This window comes from Trachurus japonicus, chromosome 6 (genome assembly GCF_045865225.1).
Source record: "Trachurus japonicus isolate A0001 chromosome 6, Traja_1.0".
In the NCBI taxonomy this organism is placed as follows: domain Eukaryota; kingdom Metazoa; phylum Chordata; class Actinopteri; order Carangiformes; family Carangidae; genus Trachurus; species Trachurus japonicus.
Genome location: NC_140912.1, coordinates 15,956,556 through 15,975,685, shown reverse-complemented (window position 1 = coordinate 15,975,685; position 19,130 = coordinate 15,956,556). Strand labels below are relative to the sequence as shown.

At 41.3% G+C, this 19,130-nt stretch overlaps 1 protein-coding gene across 6 annotated transcripts; it reads left to right on the top strand.

Moving 5' to 3' along the window:
- The first annotated feature begins 149 nt into the window (after positions 1 to 149).
- On the top strand, positions 150 to 18,526 carry ano2a (anoctamin 2a). 6 transcript variants are annotated; one of them, XM_085779260.1, is made up of 28 exons: positions 150 to 274; positions 3,900 to 4,072; positions 4,233 to 4,535; positions 6,025 to 6,120; positions 6,327 to 6,499; positions 6,874 to 6,928; positions 7,033 to 7,084; positions 7,208 to 7,263; positions 7,523 to 7,570; positions 8,152 to 8,216; positions 8,703 to 8,837; positions 8,943 to 9,103; positions 10,315 to 10,397; positions 10,843 to 10,854; positions 11,443 to 11,517; positions 11,613 to 11,669; positions 12,187 to 12,261; positions 13,059 to 13,260; positions 13,481 to 13,592; positions 13,695 to 13,752; positions 13,836 to 13,936; positions 14,027 to 14,175; positions 14,269 to 14,421; positions 14,660 to 14,712; positions 15,693 to 15,871; positions 16,120 to 16,225; positions 16,837 to 17,431; positions 17,560 to 18,526. In XM_085779260.1, exons 2-28 carry the CDS (start codon positions 3,944 to 3,946, stop codon positions 18,249 to 18,251), a joined length of 3,975 nt encoding a protein of 1,324 aa, XP_085635386.1. In that variant the 5' UTR covers positions 150 to 274; positions 3,900 to 3,943; the 3' UTR covers positions 18,252 to 18,526. The 6 variants fall into 6 exon arrangements, with proteins under 6 accessions (XP_085635386.1, XP_085635384.1, XP_085635388.1 ...); XM_085779258.1 differs by having other exon boundaries at positions 11,610 to 11,669; XM_085779259.1 differs by having other exon boundaries at positions 187 to 274; positions 3,903 to 4,072; positions 11,610 to 11,669.
- The last annotated feature ends 604 nt before the right edge of the window (positions 18,527 to 19,130 follow it).

The following is a 19,130-nucleotide window of genomic DNA, read 5'->3' as shown; positions in this document are numbered from 1 at the left end:
GTCACTTCTGTAAGCTCTCTCACTCACTCACACAAACAAACACACACACACACGCACACCTACCTACCTCCTGCAGCGGTAATATGCATCACACCTTCCTTTCCTTCCGTATGGAACGGTCAGGGAATTAGCCACCCCGCGCGTGCGTGTGTTAAGCCAGGGGTTCCGGGAGCGCGCGCGGATTGTCCACCATCTCAGCCCCTCGCCAGGCTGTGCACCTCGCGCGTCTTATCATCCATCTCCATAGCGAACAACTGATCCTCCACTGTCACTGGTGAGTACACTTTTTTGTCTTTATTTTTTCGTGTGTAATTTGACGAAAAGACCAAATAAACATTTCTAAACTGCGCGTTTGACCTTTGTGTCGCTTTTGGCGCCTTGGTTACATCGCCCGTTGTCGGCTTTGGCAGCGTCTTTTGGCACTTTTGCACTTACTTATGTGACGCAGAGCTGCTTTTGTTTACAGTAGCTAGCTCCATAAAGCTCGACGTTGAAAGCATCGCTTTTATTAGGTTATTTAAATCCCATGGTGCTGGCTGCAGCGGTGTGTATGTGTGTGTGTGTGTGTCAAGGTGCTGAGACTGTTTTTTCCATCCGACCATCTGCGCGCACACAACTGTTGCGCCCGTGAGCTTTTAATTAAACACATATTTGTCACATAAGCTGCTCCTGTTGCTGTCCGGGGATTAAATAATCAGAGTGGAATTTTTTTTTTTTTTTTTTTACAACCAAGTTTCGGTGCTGTTGGTATTCTGTCTTTTTTTATTTTTAGAAAGTTTACAGACAGGTGAAATGGTTAAAGTGAAAGTTTGGATCAGGTTTGTGTGGTTATTCATTGAATTAACATGTTTTGCTGGAGTTGTTGGTTCCCATTGAGGCTTTTAAAAGCAGCAAAGCAACTGTTTAAAATTAGCGATGTGTAATCTGCTGTATTCCAGGAGAGACAGTATTAGACCGCTCCCCTGCTGCCCTCTGCCCCGTTAATGTTAGTGTGAGGGTGCAGCTGACCCTCCAGCCTCTGCCGTTGAGCTGTCAGCGAGCTTACATGCCTTTAAGCTCTGCGCTGAGACGCAATCTTGGACTCATTTGCGCACTCCTCATGCGCCTATACTCTAGGGTGAAAACTCAAGGTGGATATAGCCTTAAAAAAAGTGTTTAGGGCCTTTCAATAAATACAAAAAGAAGAAGCAACAGCTTGGTAAGAAACATATGGGGGGAAAAGTATATAAAACACTATATGGATTATGTTATGTTAGCTAATATTAGAATATGCTGTGGTGTCTTCTGCTGCAGAGGAGAAACTTGTACAGAAGTAAATAAACATGTCCACAGTCATACAAAGTGTTAATTAATAATTACTTAATGATGTCTGTAATTGACATTATGCACCTAAATTACCTTGTTTCCTCTTTTATGGAAAACCATTTTTTACAATTACAGATGAAAAAATGTAGTTGACTGACAAAACAGTGTTATTGAGATTTTTTATTTAAGAGACCTGCTTTTGAGGGCAGCATAAAACACTGCACACATGATAAACAGAGTAAAATGAGTATTACATTCTGCAAGAGAGTACAGATAATAGCTACAGTAAGAATCATAAATACAGGTCTGACTTTAGGACCAAACCCATTCACAGAGAGTGCTGTTTCCCAGATCCTTTAAAAGGGATGTGGAAATAAAGTAATACGTGGCCTATCACTGACATTGTGGTAAATCTGGGATATTGATATGAGCAGTGTAAACATCAGCAGGAATATCAGTCATTGCAGTCATGAGAATTGAGCTACAGTATGTGACTAATGCAACACATGTGGAACGTGTGGTTGGCATCATAAGAGGTAAAGAAACTCAGACCTCTTTATGTTTCTCCCCAAACAACCACAGTAAAGCACTTCTATTTGTTTCAACAATATTTATCTACAAGATCTGATAACATACAGTGACCTACAGTATGTAGACATCGCTGTTTTATAACTGACACATTCCCAAAACACAGAGAGTCACACTGTCCTGATGGTTTTAATTAGACCATCAGGATGTTACATAACAGCTTTCTCACTTGCTGAACTGAAACTGAACTGACATTGTCTCCATTTCCATCTCAGCTCTGTGTTTGCCAACACATGTTAAACTGGGATTACCGTGGATGTGTGTGCATATGTGTAAGGGGATTGACTGCTGAAGGCCACTGTATATGCTGTCGGCTGTTTCGCTGTCTGTTGACATATTTGCATGTCTCATAGCTTTGGCCCCTGGTCTCTGGGGACTCTGGGTAGATGGAAACTGCCCATGGACCAGTGTTGCATACAATTCCCCTCACACAATGACACATAGAGATGGGTTGCATCTGTATAATACCTGTAATTAAGGGTTAGGGGGTTATTATTATTGGTAGTGGTACACATGGCTAACGTTACAGGTGTCAAACATCAGGTGGCTCACATGTGTAGCCCTTTTGCTGACTGATCACTTAAATGATTTAGGCATGCAACTACTTGCAACTGTGAACTACAAACTGAGTAAAGTGTCTATGCTAAGTAGTCTAATCTAGGTCAAAGAACTGAGTTTCTTAGAGCATTAAGCATTAACAATCAGTCACAGATGAGGGACTTTGATGTTAGGTGTTAAATGTATAGTAATAGTAAGAAACTACTATTACCACCACAAAAGTGAAAGAAGTATCTCTATTTTTCAGAGCACTTGTAAAGAAACAGATTTTTAATGTGGCATTAGAGGACTGAAAGAGTGTTTGAGTGACCAAACCTCAGTCAAAAAAAAATCTAAATGTTCTTCAAGTTACACAAATGTCTTTCAAGCACTGACAAACACATCCAAGTCTTGTTGCCGTGACAGAAAAAATGCATATTTTATGTCTGGAAGTGTGGGATGCACATGTGTATCGAGTAGTGAGACTTAACAACTCAGAAAGCTTGATCTCGAAAGAATGAACCAAGTGACCAAATTACCCCAACAGATTGTAAACTGTGCCGCTTGGATTGTGTGCGAGCTTAATCTGAGCCTACAGTTTCAATTGGGTAAAAAAAGAGGCGAGACGGCTTAACTTTGTCTTTGATGTGATCTGTCAGGCTAAAACAGACATTACTCTGTGGTTTTTCACACATGATATTTGACTGTAAAACAAACCTACAGTGTATGTTTTAACCAAAAGCAATCTGTTAATTCCAAGAAAGCTATTTAAATTTGTGACAAGTATATTTTATAAGATAAAATAGTCTCTCCCCCACCCATAAGAACCCCCCTGAGGGTTAACAAGACAGCTGGAGGGTGAGGGGTCTCCAGATGTTGGACAAAGCACACTCCTTATGCTGAGGGGAAATACGTCAATGCACCCATTTTTATGACTTTAGACAGTTATAAGAGACTTTCTAATAAATGCATGATAACATGGCATAAATCATCTGAGATAAGTAGTATTTAATACATATAATTTACTACACAAAAATGTAAATTAACTTTTTTTTTTCTTTTCAGGAATGGTATCATAACTACGTAATTATGAGAAAAATCAGTTGGTAATAAAAATTAAAAAAAACATTTTTGGTTAGATTGAATTTGTGCTTTTTGAAATGGTTCACTGAATACAGTTTATTTTATAGTGTTGTTCACGCTTTTTTGTTATTGGATCATTTTACAGTTCAGGTCAATGAAAAATATGGGATGATATGAGAAAGAAGGTCATTTTTTACAACGGATAGACTCGTAATTGTTGCAATAAGGCATTTAACAAGCCAGACTGAGGATCTTTGTGCTGAGATATTATGATGCAGAAAGGAGGTTAATGGTTACCGTAGATCTTTGTTTGACCTGGCAGTTGAGTGCCAGGTCATCGCGACCTCTGGATACTAAACTTGTGTTATTTTCTTTTCATGCACCAGTAGAGGGATGAAACGGAAAAGAGCGTATACCTGTCACCACCGAAATGAGTGAGTCGTCGTCAGTTCACTCGTTGAAGCTTGTTTCGTTGGCCCGATCTCTGTCCGGGCTTGGGCTCGACGCCGCCAATGGATGCCCCATCAACCCCCCAGACACTGCTGACCCTCCTCTTCCGGTATGGTCTCCTCTGACTATAAACACTCATCTTGTAGCACAGTTTCCCCCTCCATGAGCGCACAGAGCTTCGCTTGTTTGTCACGCTCTTGCACTAGAGTAGTCCCTCCTTGTAAAACCTCATTACTGTGCTCATTAATTACCTGTGTCTGTTTGTCCAGGAGTCTGGCATTGATCTAGGCCCTGGGCTTTATTTCACTGATGGCAAGAGAAAAGTGGACTATGTCCTTTGCTACAAATACAAGAAAAGGCGGGCATCCAAGGCACGCCTTTCCATCACATCCAATGGGAGTATACCAATACATATTCCAGGCCACTGGGAAACAGAAGGAGAATCTGGGGACGCAGGTGCACCTGGAGGAGATGAGGTGCCAAAGCTGTCCGAGGAGGAGAAGGCTTTAATGAGGGAGGAGTTTGAGGCGGGGCTACTGGAAGCTGGACTACAGATAGAGCGTGATAGAGAGGTGTGTATCCTGCGCTACAGTGCTTTCACTATGATTGTTTTTTCATCTGCTACACACTCCTATACAGATTTGTGGGTCAGAGCCATCCTTAAGTGATGTGACCTAAAATCCTCTGATTGGACAGCTGCCAAACAGGTTGAGGATAAGACTCAGCTTGTCCCTTGCAGCTAGAGGACATGCCTGTACTCCAATTAAAGAGAGAACTTATTGATATTAGAGGACAATATGGTAATAATGATAATAACAACAAGAGCAATAAAAACAATGTTGCAGACTTGGGCTGGGGTTAGGGTAAGGCATCCAGTTGAACTTAGGGTTAGATGGGAATGCATTATCTCAATGATGGATCTCCACAGATATAATGCAACAAGCATGAGTGTTATGTGTGTGCATTTGTGTGTGTGTGTTGTGCGACGCTTGCGTGTTAAATCAGCTGCTGTTTTGGTTGAGGATTAAGACCGCTGACCGTAAGTGTGAAGCCAAAGGCCAGATTATAGGGCCTTATTAGAGAGCGATCCACTACTCGGAAGTGTGTATGCTGGCACATGAATGTATATCTAGCATGATCAGTGAGAAGGATGTGCGCCATGGTCACTGTGTCCTGTATCGGTGTGTGTGTGCCAAGTATGATCAGGCTGATGTTGTGACAACCGAACAGTGAAGGATTTATTTGATAATATAGCGCTGTGGATCAGGGGATGAGTATGCTCAGCTGTGTTGTTTGTGTACAACATGAGTGAGGCTACACTACAGTTGTTCTCCTCCTGAAGGTGCAACTCAATTTTTGGGAAATAATCGTCCTCATTGTGGTAAAACTATGTCGCATCTTTTGATCAAAACTCTCGTGTATGTGATCTTGTTTTTATCTATACTTTCCCTGACCATAGTGCAGAGTCTGGTACCTTTGAACAGGCTTTAATTCTGGAAAATTGCTTGATAAATCTCTGATAAAACACAACATTAGAGGTGTAGCCGGCGCTGTTTGAGTCAATGAGGTCATTACAGTAATTGCATGGACAGGTTTTAATTCAGTGGTCTGCAGGCATGAGGAGAGCTTTTCCCTTTTAACATTATCAGAATTGATAACTGGCTATACCATGGCGGCTTTCAGGTGCCTGTCCCGACAGTTAATGATTTCTGTACTTTGTGGGATTTGGGGGTTCTGGGCTTGAAATAATGGGATTTTCTACAAAACTGCCTCATTGTAACACAAAGTAGTGTACTAACCGGTTTAGAGAGGGCTCATCTGGCTGCTTCAGGACAAGAAGCACATGCAATTAAACGCAAAGAGGAAGAGAGTGAAGAAGACAGACACAGTTAATCTGTCCATCTGACCCATAAAGCGGGGGTAATGTTGAAACATCAAGTTCATAGTCAGAATTCAGATTTTAATTTGACATGTATGCCGTGGTTGATGTGACATAGTGTTTCTCATGTTCTTGTCCTGTGTGTGTGTCTCATTTATCTGTCTTAATGTGTTTACGTGCAGAGGTCAAACGGAATGGGGTTTATTCGGCTGCACATCCCATGGCCAATACTGAGTCGAGAGGCAGAGCTTCAGAAGATCAAAGTTGCTGTGAAAAAGGTCAGCAGCTTTGTACAGCCTTTAACACCACTGGTCATTGATACTGTTGTTATGTAGAACAGATTTGTGGCTATTGGCAAGAGATTCATTTTGGGTGCACAATCATCCCAGTGAACCTTTTTTTAGACTGCGGTATATCAAACAGAACGGCGTGTGACTGAGTGGATTTGATCAAAATGTTTTTCATGCGTGTTCTCATCGAGCAGAAGTGTGAGTTGCGGAAACGGGCCGGCATCGTTGGGATATGGGATTCCATTATGACCAAAGTCAACACGCCGTTTCAGCCAGACGTCCCCGACTTTGACGTCCAAAAAGACTCGCAGACACACTCCCATATGAAAACCCTCAAACACCCTTTTATCAGAGACAAGCTCCAACTGTAAGTACCTGCTCTGTTACACTCACCAAGTGCACATGTCATGGCATTATGTCAAAAAAAAAAAAAAACTAACCCAGTTTAGGAGTCGCCCTTGGCCAGGGACACACTTGTCATGGTCGGTGATAACACCCTGATATCTAGATCACCTGCAGGCTGTGTGCTTTCATCATCCTGATCATAGCACAGTGCAGCTCTCACAGAAATTGAACATTTATTCTTTACGTCACTGCAATGGAAATTTTGTAATCTGTGTACTACTAAACAAAAGAAACCAAAGTGCAGGTTTGATCATTGATCCCAGCACACATGACCCCACCCAGTCTATTGTTCGTACTCACATTTGTTCTGTGCCTGTTTCCTGTCACTTCCTGCAGGTATGACATCCAGTCAACAGACACCGTATTTGATAATGCAACACGGAGCAGAATAGTGAGTCCAGGAAGCACACATCTACTAATTTCACTTTTGATTTTCTTGTTGATTTGCATACACATATCTGAGTTTAAATACCTAATGCTATGTTTGCTTCCCAGGTGGCTGAGATTATTTCACGCACTACCTGCAGACATACTTGCCAAACCACTGGTGAGGCCTAGCTTTTTTTTCACTCTGTTCACATGCTTGCTGTCAGTCAGATTTGATCCATATGCCAGCGGTCACAAAGCTGACTCTGTGACATTGTGTTACTCTCCGTCTTTGTGTCATAAGGCATCAACTCATTATTGGCTCGGGGTGTCTATGACTCTGCCTTCCCTCTGCATGATGTGAGTAATACAGAAATAGCAATGTCTCTGGACACTGTGGAAGTGTCTTTGCTCAAACTATGCACAATACATGCAATATATGCACAGAGGAAATAGATACAGTATTCACATGCATATATATGCATAGGATTATATAGTCAAATGTATATGAACAATTTTAATAGAAAAATGTTTCCTAACTCTTATCTGTGCATAAAATATGACATGCTGTAAGAAGCAATTTGTCCCATGTAAAGAGGTGGTTACTGTTTCACTTTAGGGGTCGTTCACAAGGAGAGGAGGGAAAGATCAACGAAATGACAGACAGGTAAGTTGACAAATTTGGTCACATAATGTTTGCAAAATTACCCAATTACAGCTGTTACTGGAGTCACTGAAGGTGACAGAGGAACTGAATATTCTCTTAAAAGCCTGATGAATTTGCCCTAATTTGGCCCCAATAATGATTTTCACCTTGGTAGTATGTGTTTTTTTAGGATTCACATCAGATGAGTCAGACCTGTTTCCAATGAATTTTATTTACTGGACTGGACAAAATGTGTTATTGTGTAGTTCAGCAGTTAAAAATAGTTAATGTTTATTATTGAGATGTGGAATCTGCTAAAACCATCAAATGTGTGATATTATTTTCTCACTCTTGTCTAACAAAATATCATTATAACCAACCCAACAGCTATGTTTGTGAAAGTGTCTTACTGAGCTTTTGACTTTCAAAAGCATTCAACAAATACATTAGAAATTATATATTTGGTGAGATATTAGAAATTTGAGAATGTGATTTTCTTATATTAGTGTTAATTGTTTTAGTCCTGGTTACTATGTGACTTTTATATTTAATCACTGTTATCAACATATAATTTATTTTTGTCATCTTTGGGTTTCCTTCAGCTCCTGCATGAGGAGTGGGCTAACTATGGAGTCATGCATAAATACCAGCCCGTGGACCTGATCAGGTACAGAGCAGTGCAATCAAACATCAGTCTAAGAGCTGTAGAAAGTGCATTATTCAGTATAGCCGCCGATAAAAACCTGACTGAACAAACATACTGATGACTCTGCTGTTCCAGAGGCACCAGTGGGGCTAAGTATATGAAGTTTGGCCTATTGATGATGTTGAGAAAAAAGGCACTGATGTTATTATTCTCTCAGGTGTGCCAATAAAGTTTAAGGGAAGTCCTTTATGTTGAATAAATGATTCATGATGTGCAAATATAACATTATGACCTGAGAGTGGTTCAAGTTGGAAGCTATGTTGAAAGAGAGTGTGTCTAAAATGGAAAGGATGTGTCCTCTGAGGATGGAAAGGATGTGTCCTGTGTGTCCTCCCATGAAAAAGCACTCAGTGAACTGAACAGCAGTGTGACCTTTTGATTTTGTCATTCCTTAGGCCTTTGGTTCATGGGATAGGATGGTTAAAATACTTTACTTTATTTTAACAGAAAATACTTTGGAGAGCAGATCGGGTTGTATTTTGCTTGGCTGGGTGTTTACACTCAGCTACTCATCCCTCCCTCTGTACTGGGCATCATCGTCTTCCTGTATGGCATATTCACTGTGGATACCAATGTGCCAAGGTAAGAAGATGTGCACTCTTTGAATTGATTCATGTATTCGTTATCAGAAATACATGAGTGTGATGATGTTATCCGCTGAGTTGTCATTGCACATGTCTATTTCAGTCAGGAGACTTGCGATGAGCACCTGAACATAACCATGTGTCCACTGTGTGATGGAGTATGTGACTACTGGCATCTGAGTTCTGTGTGTTCGCTGGCCCGAGCTTCATACCTGTTTGACAATGGAGCCACCGTCCTCTTTGCTATTTTCATGTCTCTGTGGGGTAACTATGCATTTTAATACACTTTCCTGATAATGACACAGCAGGGACATTTCAGTAGACCAGCCACTGGAGACTAAAGACTGGAGAGCTGGTTTGAATGCATCTCTTTTTTATGAATCTTTCTGTATTTAAGCACAATGGACCAGTGGCCCTGGTCAAGACAAGAAAAACCATGTCACATAAAATCATTACATTTGGAACAATGCATACATTTAAAACAGTAAATCCCATGTGTAGTAAGTCCTCATACTGGAAACAGTGCTGAAAACAAGACACCATGAAGACGCTATCTCCCTTAGTGTTTAGACTTAATCTCAGGAAAGAAAGGAGATGCTGGTCAGTTAACCTCAGTGATCTTCTGTTTATCAGTGCATGTTAATCATACCAGTACCAGTCTATATAGTGATGTGTAGCTGATTAAAAGATATTTCAAATCAATATGGCGCTCTACCTTTAACTAGTGTTGGTTTGCCGGTGTAGTGTGAATGTAATAGTTTCTACTGCACTGAAGCTTTAGTTTTGCCTCTCACTGGTGGGTCATTTAGGATGAAAGTGTCTGCCAAATGTCGATGTAAATGTCTCAGTAGGAAGTACATTATAGTGCATTGATCTTTTATCGCTGTAATGATGGAGGAATTACTACTCATTAATATGAGAGGGATGACAGATTTATGGTAACAATAATAATACTGCATGGTCAGGCAGGCCAGTGTCCTTCAGCAGACCAGATGCATGATGAAGGAGTAGGATCCATTATTTGCATTATGCATGATCAGAGCCAGTGAATCTGCACTGACACAGCAGTGTTGGTGCAACTATGAGAATTGGTGTTTATAATCATCGTACTTAAGATAGTTTATGAGCATCAAGCTGCTTCCTGGTTTGTAAAGGTAATACCACCCATTTTGAAGAGTCTCATGTAAAGAGGGTTTCCAGTGGCCGTGTTCTGATGTAAATACTGATAGTTAGTATAGACAAAGACATTTGTCCAATTTCCAGTGTTTCATATTCTGTTTATGCATTAAAAATGTTTGTTATGTTAAAGTTCAGTTGTTACACATGTTATAAGCTCCAGATTCACCACATTGCTCAAGGGCTTACAGGGACTTATTTTCTTATTATACAGTATAGGAATGTCATGATCTGTCTGACATTGTTTAAAATGTAAGGCTCAGTGATTACTAACATTTCTTCTGTTCATCTTCTTGCAGCTGCCTGTTTCCTTGAGCACTGGAAAAGGCGACAGATGTGTTTGAAACATACCTGGGACCTGACAAGCTTGGAGGATGAGGAGGTAGATTGAAGAATACTCATAACGCAGAGCCTTTACTGTTTTACCTTTGTCTTATAACATCAGTCTTTATTTTCACTTTCGATGGTCACAAGTCCTGTTTATTAAAGTGCTAAGTCATTCAGGGTGAGAGGGTTAATCCCGTGGCCCGGGTCAAGGCTGACGACAGTTGTGGTTTGCCTCACAGATTATCATATGTCTCAAAGCACTGCCTTCCCCACTTACACACACATACACATACACACATGGCCACCCATGTTTACATGACTCCTTAACCTCTAAAGGGCTGTAATGGGATTGTTCTGTTCTTAAAGCAGCGCAGTTGCTGGATAAGGTGACACAGCAGGGTCACAACAGAACCACTCACATCCTAACACATCTTCTACTCTCTTTCTCTCTCTCTCCATGTGTCTCTCTTTCATCTCATCTGTGTCTCCGCTGCCTGAAGGAGCGAGTCCAGGTGGGCAAGTTTCTGTGCTCATTACATGTGTACCAAACTGAATTCAACAGTTGAATCACAGTCTGGTTTAAGATGGTGTAATATTTTTATTTTTGAAAAAAAAAAGTATTGGTATTTATTAAGATATTTATGATTGGTAGAAAACTGAACAATAAAAATCTCCTCCAAAATGAGTAAAAGGTATGTTATGAAAACAAAAAAACAATTTCCAAGCAAATATGCTGTTGACCATGTTGAAATCATTGCCAGGTTACATCATATTTTGAAGGTAGAACCTAGAACAGGATCTGTTGTGAGCTAATATCCAGTCAAAGCTGGTCACTGAAATCTGGCATACAAACGGAGATCCAAAACCCACGCTGTGCAACACCCATAGAAAAGGGTAGAAAAGAGAATATAGCTGCTTGTAATTTTTGTAGCTTTACTTATTTATTTATTTTTTACAAATGGTGTGTAAAGTGTATGTGACTCAAGCCACTGTACTGTGAAGCTGTGAATGGCTAAACAAAAAGAGTAATTGTGTATGTTCCTCACTTTTGTGATGCACTCCCATTGGCTTTAACAACTGTGGGTTGGTTTGTGCGGCAGGAGGAGATGAGGCCTGAATATGAAGAAGCTTTACAGGAGAAAAAAGCCAAGATGAAAGCACTGTCTAAGAAGAAGGTATTGTGTCTAACTGTTGGTGTATGTGTGTTTCAGATACAGTTTAATGATTTATGGTGCAAACTTCACACAACTTTTCTCACTCTCATTAGCAGTTGACAAAAGCTGCAGATGGTGCAGATGGAGAAACAGACCAGATGCTGGCCTCCCAGGTATCACTGCACTGCTCTATGTGATCGGACATTAGGTGGACAGAGTTGCTGGGAGGGGGGAGGAGGGCAGAGCTGTCACACTGAGAGGATTTAAACTCGCCGCACAGTGATTGCGAACGCAGATCTCACCTCTTCAATCACACAGCACAAAGTGAAAGAAAAGAAAACGATGCAACAGAAGCAAATGTTGCCGTCTATCTACAATGAAGTTATTAGAGACTAACTGGGAAGTATATGAGTTTATGTTGGTGCATAAAGAGGAAACCCCCTGCATCTGCTGTAGATGGTTGAGTCCAAAGCTGCTTACCTGCCTGAGATTAGCCCAGATTACTGATGGAGAGAGAAAAGGGAGGAGGAAGGGGAGGGGATTTCTGTCCTTTCAGATGGCAAACATGCACCTGCCAGACAAGAAACATAATGTGTGTGTGAAGAACATGTGCTCAGCATTATAGCATAAATCAATATGGCTGTGTTTCCCCGCTGTTTGCTCAGATAACATGCATGTTTTTCTTGACAGCATGAGCCAGAGTCTCTGGACATTGAGGATCACCTGTCAGGTTACCTCATCAATGTGTCCACCTTACTACTACTGGTACTGCACCGTGCACACGCTCACCTTTTCTAACCTTTACCTTCCTCCTTGTTAATCTTGCAACACTTTTATATCCACAAGTCCTTTTTTTATATACAGATGTCAGGCAGTTAAGGGAAATAGTTTTTTATGTCTCCATAATGTTTGGTGGTTTATATAAATTAATATTTTATTAATCTACATGTTTTCCTTGCTGTTTTCCATATTAATTAGTCATTGTTATTGATAATGGAGATTTACTACTTACAAAAGGTTTTATTGTGCCACTCATTTCACTTTATTATAGACCTTTATATCAATAGAAAATAACAGACAGATAACAGTGAAAGACAAAATGAAACAATATAGAAGAAGTGGAAAATATTTTTTTAAATGATGTTAAGATACAACTTTAGGTTATTTGTTCAGTTGTTAACCCTTTATGAATCATAAATAAACACTCATAAACATGTTATTACAGTTTTTGTACATTGATGTCTCACCATTTAGCAAGATCAAGTTAATATGCAATACTTATTGAACTCATTAATGTATCATTACTATTTGTAAGTGGTAAAAGGAGCCCTGTAAAGTGTAAAAACCACAATTTTTTGATGAATGAGTTGCTATTTATTATTATAAGTGTTGACAACCAAATTAAAAACCTATAAATCATTTATAATGGTAGTCCTATTGAAAAGATATTTGTATTTAGCAAATATTAAAAATACAATATCATCCAGAAGACACAGAAATATTTCTCCACACCAGAGTCTCTAACCTTTTCATATTGTTTTGTGTGTCCTGTGTGTGTTCAGATCTTCGTGACCTTCTCTGCAGTGTTTGGGGTGGTAGTTTATCGTATCTGCATGTTAAGTGTGTGGTCCATGAACCCTGATCCCGAAGCCAAGGCCAGCGTGAGGATGACCGTCACCACCACAGGCATCATCCTCAACATGCTGGTCGTCCTGGTGTTGGAAGAGGTTTATGGAGCAATCGCCGTGTGGCTGACTGAACTGGGTACTGCTTTTCAATATGTTACAGAGTAAAGCATCAGCAAGGGAAAGCTTAACACTGACAATGTTAGCTGCAAAAATGTGGAGCTCGAGACAGAATGTGGAAAGATCCAAGAGAACCAAGTAGACAAGTAGGATACTGACAGCCAATAAACCTAGACCTAGTGCCATGTGATGTAGGAAATGTGGATTGGACCTGATGAGGTTTTTCTCCTTTCCCTCAGAACTTCCTAAAACAAAGGAAGAATTTGAAGAGAGGCTCATTTTCAAGTCTTTCTTTCTCAAATCCATGAACGCCTTTGCACCTATTTTCTATGTGGCCTTCTTCAAGGGCAGGTGCGTAGTTTTTTTTTATTTTTACTTTCTACTTTTTTTTTTTTTTTTAATCAGTCTTATACTTTATTTCCTGACACTTCCCTTGGTCTTCTTTTCCTGCAGGTTTGCTGGGCGGCCTGGCGATTATGTTTACGTATTTGGAGGTTATCGCATGGAGGAAGTAGGTTCATGTTGCACACAATATGTAAATGTGTGTGTATGCGTCGCAGTTTTGAGTAAATGTGTGTACTGTGTATTCCACAGTGTGCTCCTCCGGGCTGCCTCATCGAACTTTGCATCCAGCTCAGCATGATCATGCTTGGAAAGCAGCTTATTCAAAACAACGTGTTTGAAGTTCTCGTACCGTATGTTTTGTTTTGTTTTCTTCCATTTGCCAAATTTTCACACCATGATACCTTCGCTCTGACTCTGTCCTGATTTATTGTTTTTTGCAGGAAGCTGAAAAAGATGTACAGAACAATGCAAGAAGAAAAGGGAAAGAAGGATGAGGACGATGACACAGAGGAGAGACCGAAACAACAATTTGATAAAGATTTCACCCTTGAACCCTTCGAAGGCGTCAGTCCAGAGTACATGGAAATGAGTGAGTCTCTTTTAGTATATTGCTCAGTGTTTTATTCATCCACCCTTGCAATCACACAATGTCATTTTCATGTGCTTGTGTTCATATTTACAGTCATCCAGTATGGGTTCGTGTCTCTGTTCGTGGCCTCTTTCCCGCTGGCACCAGCATTTGCTCTGCTCAACAACGTCATAGAGATCCGACTCGATGCTGCAAAATTTGTCACTGAGATCCGTCGGCCCGATGCTGTCAGATGTAAAGACATAGGTATGGATCACACACACACAAGGGCACGTGCACGTTGTGAGTCCCTGTGTGAATGTGAGATAAACAATGCTTGAACTTCTAATCACTTTCTTTTCCTTCACTCCACTCTGTCCCTCCATTGTTTTGTCTCCATGTCTCTCTGTCCATTCCTTCACATAAATACACTCACACACACACACGGATGGACACACTTTTCCCTTTCCCTCTTTGTCTTTTTTCATGCACATGCTCCCTCCAGGGATTTGGTACAACATTCTCTGTGGGATCAGCAAGTTCTCTGTCATTACCAATGTAAGTGTGTATGTGTAAGTCTGAGTGTGATCTCTGGCAGAGAAGCTGTCGCTGCTGAACGAGTTACCGGTCACGAACACTGAAATATCCATAAGATTGATGTTTCAATTTAAACTTTTTGCTGTTGTGCAAATTTATAAAAAAAAATGTACATTTACATTTTTATTTTTAACAGTATTTGGTCTTTTTTCATTGTAACACTATGAATCCTTGTCCAGTTCCCAACGTGTCCTGTGGGGTTTTCATGTAACAAAGAAACAAAATTAAAGTATTATAGATACATTAGCATCTGTTCTTTATAAATAATAAATGTGCTGTTTGCTGAATGTATTAGCTTCCACATCCAAAAATCATTTATATGGGTGGATTTACCGTCACATTTGCCTTCTTGCTTTAGCCCATTGCTGCAGTTCCTCGTGTGCTGATCAGTGAGATAGCTGCTCATAGAGACACCGGTCTCATAGTGCCAAAGGGTTATAAGTCTATGCCTCAGTCATTCAGGGTACATTTTCTTCTGGCTGAGGCATTGAGCTGTTTCCTGTTATGTAATACTGATGAAATTCATAGTTAGCAAATCATTCAGCACACCGACCTGACAAAAACTGATAACGGAAAATAAAAAATCATGGCCCAAACCCAGAGCGTGTGAAAGCAATCAGCGTGTTCTCTGTCAGGAAGCAAGACACAATAATAAGTGGCCTTAGGGATAATGATGAAAACAACTCCTCCATGGGTCAGACATGGATTACTAACTCTCAGGAGAACCATCTTCATGTAGTTGTTTGTTTCCTCTGTCAGCAGCTCTGCTGTTTTTCAACCAAGATGGAGAGGAATCGCACGCTACTGACAGCTAGATGATGTTTAATTCTTTGTCTGACAGGAGTGTATAGTGTATATAGGTGCTTACATACGTACATGGTTGTGTTATTTGTCTGTGATTATACTGTTTTGTCATTTCCAACCCTTGTTTATCTCCTCAGGCTTTCGTCATCTCCTTCACGTCAGAGTTTGTCCCGCGCATGGTCTACCAGTACATGTACAGTGTAAATGGCACTATGAATGGCTACACAGAGCACTCACTGTCCTACTTCAATGTCAGTAACTTGGCACCAGGCACTGCGCCCACCACCACTCTCAGTACTGGAGTCTCCATGTGCAGGTCAGAACGACTCTCTTTGACCTTGACCTATCTGAATCTCCCTGTAAATCCTTCAGTCTAGCAGCTTAGCTCATACTTTACCTAAATCCCAAACTTGTCTGGAGTTTTCACAAACTGTAAAATATGGCAAGGATTTATGGAGGAAAACCTTTCTAGGAACTACCTGATTTTCTCTGATCTGTAATCACATAAGTTAAAGCTGTCCCAGGTTTATCCTCGCTAATACCCACCTTGTCTGTGTTTTTCAGGTATAAGGACTACAGAGACCCTCCATGGGCATCAGATGCCTACACCTTCTCTAAACAGTACTGGTCTGTCCTGGCGGCAAAGCTGGCCTTTGTGATATTCTTCCAGGTATAAAAAAAATAGGTTTACATGTTTGTGGTGGTAGTTTGTTGTTGTCAGTTTAGAAACTGTGGTTGTGTCTCCAAATGTTTATTGAACACCTTTGCATTTGGATTGTGGCCAATGCCCTCTTGTAAACAGTCCCATTTTGCTTCATGTAGCACCTTATGTTTTTGTTGCTGACAGATGTGATACCACACATTAGAACCAAAGCACTGATCTATCATTTTCTCTCTGTATCTGAAATCAGAGTATCTCCACATACTGAAGACTAATGTGAAGCCACCATGACTGAAATAGTGTATCTGTTAGTGGAAACGCTGAATTTAATAGTGGTACCTACAAAGTGAATCCATATTGTGGATGATGATTAGTTTTATGTGGTGAATAGCCAGTCAGCTTAATAATGAAACAAACCCCCTGATACTGATCTTGCAGGACAGTGCATCCTGATAGCTTGGGGGGTGTAAACCCTCATCTAATTGAACCTATTAAACTTCTTGTAACTTTTTTCTACTATAATGTGATAGTGTAAAAAAAATCATGTAACTAGAGCAACAATGAAGTCCAAGCTTTGTTTTTATGTATCAAGAAAAACACAATGTTCTTTTCCCCTACAGAACCTCGCCATGTTCCTCAGCATGTTGGTTGCCTGGATGATCCCAGACGTCCCACGGCCTCTGCGGGAGCAGCTGAAGAAGGAGAATATGATGCTGATGGAGTTTCTGCTGAATCAAGACCAAGAATCACGTGCCAAATCTAACTCCCCAAAACGCTCCATTCCTCGTTTGCCTGCTCACATTGACATTGTGGTGGAGGCACCACAGGAAGAGCAAGAGGAGCAGAATGACGAGGAGGAGGAAGGAGCGGTTGAGGTCAATTTGGATGAACCCAGGACGACGGGTGACAGTGATCCAGAGCTTGAGAAGACATCTGAAGACGTTGAAGAGAATGAACAAATACAGCCAGAAGCAGAGGCAGCAGAAGTACAAGAAGAGGTTGGAAAGATAGAAGGGGGAGAAGGGGGAGAAGGGGGAGAAAAGGAAACAGATGGAGTTGTAAATGAAAGTGATGGAAAGGCTGATAATGAGGAAGAGGGAGGAAAAGAAAAAGAGGAAGAAGAACAAAGAAAGGAAGAAATGAATGAAGTACCGGCCGAGGAGAAGAATTTCAGTGTTGATCTGGACTCCCTCATGAGCGACCTGGGCCTGCTAGGTGAGAGGATACAAACTTTACATCACCGCGTACCTGTTTTCCTTGATTTGCTCAGCATTTTAAGATCAAGTAAAGTGTATTATCGTATTATTTGTGTTATAATTCCTTTTTTTTTTCTTGTCACGTAGATGAGGAACCCACATCGAGCACCTATCGAGATACAGAGCTTCCTGTCTCAGGCTCCAAACAGGAACTCCAGAAAGAGAAGGAGCCTCCCTCTCATCCATCATCTAAAAGAGGCTCATCTGAGAGTCTGAGGGGCTCCAGGGCAGAAATGACAGCATCAGATATTGACACTCGGCTCTTCTCACTCATCGCTCCTCCTCCTCCTGCCAGAGAGCCAGGCTCAAGGGCAAAGGCCCGTTGCTCCACCCTGCCTTCCCGCCACAAAGGGGCTGAGGCCTGTTACAGCCTGCCGCGACCCAGCCACTCCATCAGCCTCACCAGGTTCCAGCAGGCGGCCACCCTCACTCCTCTGATTCCCCTGGGGGGGTCGTTACCGGCCTCCTCCAGCCCGTCCTCCCCCCCACACACACCGGTGTCACCTTCACCTCCACATCATCCCACGCAAACCCCACCGGTCAACCCCGAGTCTCCACAACAGCCCAAAGCCCCCAGTGAACTATTTGCACTAAAAGGCCCTCCGCCCCAACAGCCACGCTCCAGGGGGAAAGTCCGGTGCTCCACCTTGCCTCCACGACAAAGAGCTCCTGGTCCCGAGGAGCCCTCCACCAAGCCTAGCCACTCCACCAGTTTTACGAAGCTGGGAGACCGCATCCCCCCTTCCCCCAGTGAACTGAGGCGTAACACGCCGGTATGAGAAAAGCTGGAAGGCGAGGCACAGTGACAGAGGGAGGGGTAGGGCAATCCAGATTAGCCTCTCCTGTCTGTGCCTGGAGCTTCACCCCTGAAGAGGGACCATCCAGATCAACTGAACCTCCTTTTTATCCTCTTAATCTGCACAGAGATGTTTATACCGCTCAGTGGTTTAGGGCTGATCCTGACAAGGGAAGTGCTGGACAATTCAGAGAAACACTGTTCTGAAACTCTGCTTGCCATGCCCGTGAAAACACCACTGGAACGATGACTCTTTCTATTCTTGTTTTTTTGTTTTTGTTTTGTTTTGGGTTGTTTTTTTGTTGGTTTGTTTTGGTTTGTTTTTGCCCACAACCACAGCTCAATAGCCACTGCTCCTTCGTTATTTTCAGTCCCACACATGCAGCAGTGCTGGAATATGGTGAGGAATATGGAAATGTATACAGACCAGTTAGTATCAACAGTTATGCTTGTAGATCTACTGTTTATTTTTAGAGATTTTGATATATAAAAATGTAAAATTATAATAAAAGAAGGACATATTTTTGATATCTGTTTTTCCTTCTTAACTCTCAAGGTCATGATGCATTTCAGCCTTGATTCCATTGTCACAATGACTTCGACAGTAAAGGAGAATATTGAAAGGTGAAGGTGATGATGTAGTTAAACCTTACAAGTAACATCACATATCCATATGCAGATGGCAAGCTGAGAAACATAACAACACATGTCACTGCTAAATCCTAACTGTGAGTATCAGCACCGATAGGCCTATTATGTTGTCTCTGTTGCCCCCCTCTGGTTTGTTGTGAAACAGATATTTGAATTTGGATGCTCAGTGATGTGTTTGTTTATGTTTTTTTATCATTCAAAATTTACATTT